The 3,103-nt window shown below is 50.1% G+C and overlaps 1 protein-coding gene across 1 annotated transcript in view; it reads left to right on the top strand.

Moving 5' to 3' along the window:
* LRRC43 (leucine rich repeat containing 43) overlaps positions 1-3,103 on the top strand; it is a 14,367-nt gene that overhangs the window by 1,904 nt on the left and 9,360 nt on the right. The window contains exons 2-3 of the mRNA XM_023745039.1: positions 315-575; positions 1,624-1,739. Of these exons, the coding sequence (XP_023600807.1) occupies positions 315-575; positions 1,624-1,739 (377 nt within the window). The remainder of the gene's footprint in view (positions 1-314; positions 576-1,623; positions 1,740-3,103) is intronic.

Below are 3,103 nucleotides of genomic sequence, written 5' to 3'. Positions count from 1 at the left end.
AGGTGGCCTGCTGCACTCCGGCAAAAAATAGGTGTTTAATCACTTCCACGTGCATCTTCCGGGTTCCCAGCCCAAGAGCAACTCCTAAAGTCGGGAATGGAGCTTTTTACTATTTTTTTTAGTTTCCCTCGTCTGTCCCATGGCTGATAATCAGTCAAAAATATCGATTACTCGTTGTCTAAACTTCTAAACTCTTTACCCCTGATTGTCCTGTCTTACAATCTGTTCAATTCCGCGAGTTTTCGGATCCTTGAGAGGAGCAAGTCACAACTAGAGAAATTCTCCATATCTCCCCCCCCCCCACCCCCCTGCAGAATAAGTCAAGATTTCTTCCTCAAACTTGGCGGACGTGGCGGGAGCTGGTCCCCAGAGAGGAGGAGGCTGGGGGCCCCGAGGAGGAGACCGTGGAGGACCTGCTGGGCCTGGTCTGCAGCCCCCAGTCGCCCTGGGCTCTGCTGGAAGGCTCCAGTGCTGAGGACCTGTTCCTGAGGCAGCTGGCCATCCGGAACCCCCACATGCTCCAAGAGGACTTCCTGTACTCCTACTTCAGGTCCCTCCAGGTGGTGGACAAAGAGGTGAGTGCTGGCAGCTGGCACCTGCACGCTGGCAGACAGAGGGGACAGAGGGGACGCCAGGAGACCACCCTCCTTCCAGCACCTAGTGATAAGACGGGGTGTGAAGTGTGTGGGGGTGGGGATGGGGATAGCTCTGCCCTCCTAATTAATCTCACTGGCTGGCCCACCCCGCAGAGCCAGCTGCTCCCCTGGTCTGTGCTGTATGCCTTCTTCCTTCACCCGGCTGAAGTCCACTGTGGGTCTTAGCTGATTTCCGGAGCGCCCTGCAGTCCACCCTTCTGGGTCCTAGTAGAAACCTTCCAAGTGTTTATATTGGTTTTACTTCATTTCAGGTGTGGGGCCCAGGGTCAGGGGAGGGGCATAGTACTATAGTAATTCCTGTCTCTAAAAAGCCTTCTTTGCTTATATCGATAACCGAGCCCGAAGCTTGCATGGCTACACAGCCCAGGACTCCCCGTCTGCTCCTCCTTCCCTAGAGAAACTGAATGACACAGTGCTTGGGGGATGAGGAGGGAGAGCAACCTGTTTGCCTGGGACGCCCAGTGTTAACGCAGAAATTTTCATGTCCCTGGAACCCCTCGCTCCTAGGCAAGCTGGCATGGTCAGTCACCCCAGAGAAGAGGCCTAGCCAGGAAGGTCCCCTGGTGTCTGAGGCCACAGGGAGCTGAGGACTCGGGCAGGCTCTGCAGCTCTCACCCTGCTGTGGGAACACCAGTGACTTCTAAAGACCTTAGGGTTCACCGTGGCTCCAGGGTGCACAGCAAGGATGGACTTCCTGCCCTCAGAGCTTACCGTCCAACAGGGGACACAGGACACTGAGCCGGACACTGTAGGCATCCACAGTCAGAGGAGGGGTGAGGGTGGAAGAGGTGAGGGTCCCCACCACGCCGGACACGCCCGCATCCTGGCAGACGAGGCAGGATAGGCTCTAGGAGCAGAAGGGTGGGTGCTGGGCGGGGGCTCTGTGCAGCTGGTTAAGTGGTGCCATCCTCACATCCACAGGTTTCTGCTCCAGCTGAGCTCTTAGCTTCCTTCCCTTCCTTCCCAGGTGAGCCTGGTGGATAAAGACCTCCTGAAATTCCCAAAGCTTGAAGAGTTGGTACTGAGTGCCAATCAAATCAAGGAGATCGATGCCTTCAATCTGCCACCAACTCTCAAGGTAAAGCAGCCTGCCCCTGCCCTGCCCCTGCCCCAGCCCTGCCCCATACACAAAAGTCTTGGCACTGTGGCTTTTCTGAGGTGCCTCAGATTCCTCAAAAGTGTAATTTCCATAGATGCAGCAATTCCCTTCCTAGGTGTGGGCTGAAAGATTTGAAGGCAGGGACTCAGATTCTTCTTCCTCTTCCTCTTCCCCTTCCTCTCCTCCTTCCTCCCCCTCCTCCGCCCCCTCCTCTTCCTCCTTTTTTTTTTTTTTTTTTTTTTTGGTTAATCTTCACCCCAGGATATTTTTCCATTGATTTTTAGAAAGAGTGAAAGGGAGAGGAAGAGACAGAGAGAAACATCAATTGGTTGCCTCCTGTACATACCCAACCAGGACTGGGGAACCTGCAACCAAGGTACATGCCCTTGACCGGAATCAAACCCAGGACCCTTCAGTCCGTGGGCCAACGCTCTATCCACTGAGCCAAACCGGCTAGGGCTCAGATTCTTGTTCGCCAATGTTCTTAGCAGCATCGTTCATGAGAGCCAAAGGGTGGAGACCACCCCAGTGTGTCAGCAGGTGGGTGGGTAAACACAGTGTGGCTTCTCCCTCCACTGGAATATTATTCAGTCATAAAAAGGAGTGACCCTGGCCAAGGAGGAAACTTAAACATTATGCTGAATGACAAAGGCTAGACACAAAAGGCCACATGTTAGATGATTCTACCTCCATGATATAGAAGAGACGAATCCATAGACAGAAAGCACATGAGAGGTTACCAGGGGCAGCGGGGGTGAGGGGTGGGGGAGTGGAGGGTGGAGGGGTGGGGCAATGGGGAGTTGTAGCTTAATGGGCACAGAGCTTCTGTTTGGGGTGATGAAAACATTTGGAAATAGATAGTAATGATGGTTGTACAACAATGTGAATGTACTTAATGCCACTGAATTTTATGGTTAAAATGGCAAATTACGTTAAATATATTTTACCACAATAAGATCGTTTAAAAAGGAAGGGAGGCTAGGCTTTATCGTGACTCTTAAGCTCAGCATATCAAAATGGTCTCAATTTGATCTTATTTTAATTTAAATTTTACTTTTCAATTACAGTTTACCTTCAATATTTTGTATTAGTTTCAGGTGTACAACATAGTGGTTAATCATATACTTTACAAAGTGGTCCCCCTGATATTTCCAGTGCCCACCTGGCAGCATACTTAGTTATTACAATATTATTATCTTCCTTATGTGGTGATTATTTTGTTACTACCAATTTGTATTTTTTAATTCCTTCAAAAATGGTCTCAATTTTTTAAAAAATTATTATTTTAAATTATGTTTTCACTGATTTCAGAGAAGGAAGGGAGAGAGAGATAGAAACATCAGTGATG

The sequence above is a fragment of the Myotis lucifugus genome, unplaced genomic scaffold (assembly GCF_000147115.1).
Source record: "Myotis lucifugus unplaced genomic scaffold, Myoluc2.0 scaffold_511, whole genome shotgun sequence".
NCBI classification, from domain to species: Eukaryota; Metazoa; Chordata; class Mammalia; order Chiroptera; family Vespertilionidae; genus Myotis; species Myotis lucifugus.
This window is presented reverse-complemented; position numbering and strand designations above follow the sequence as displayed.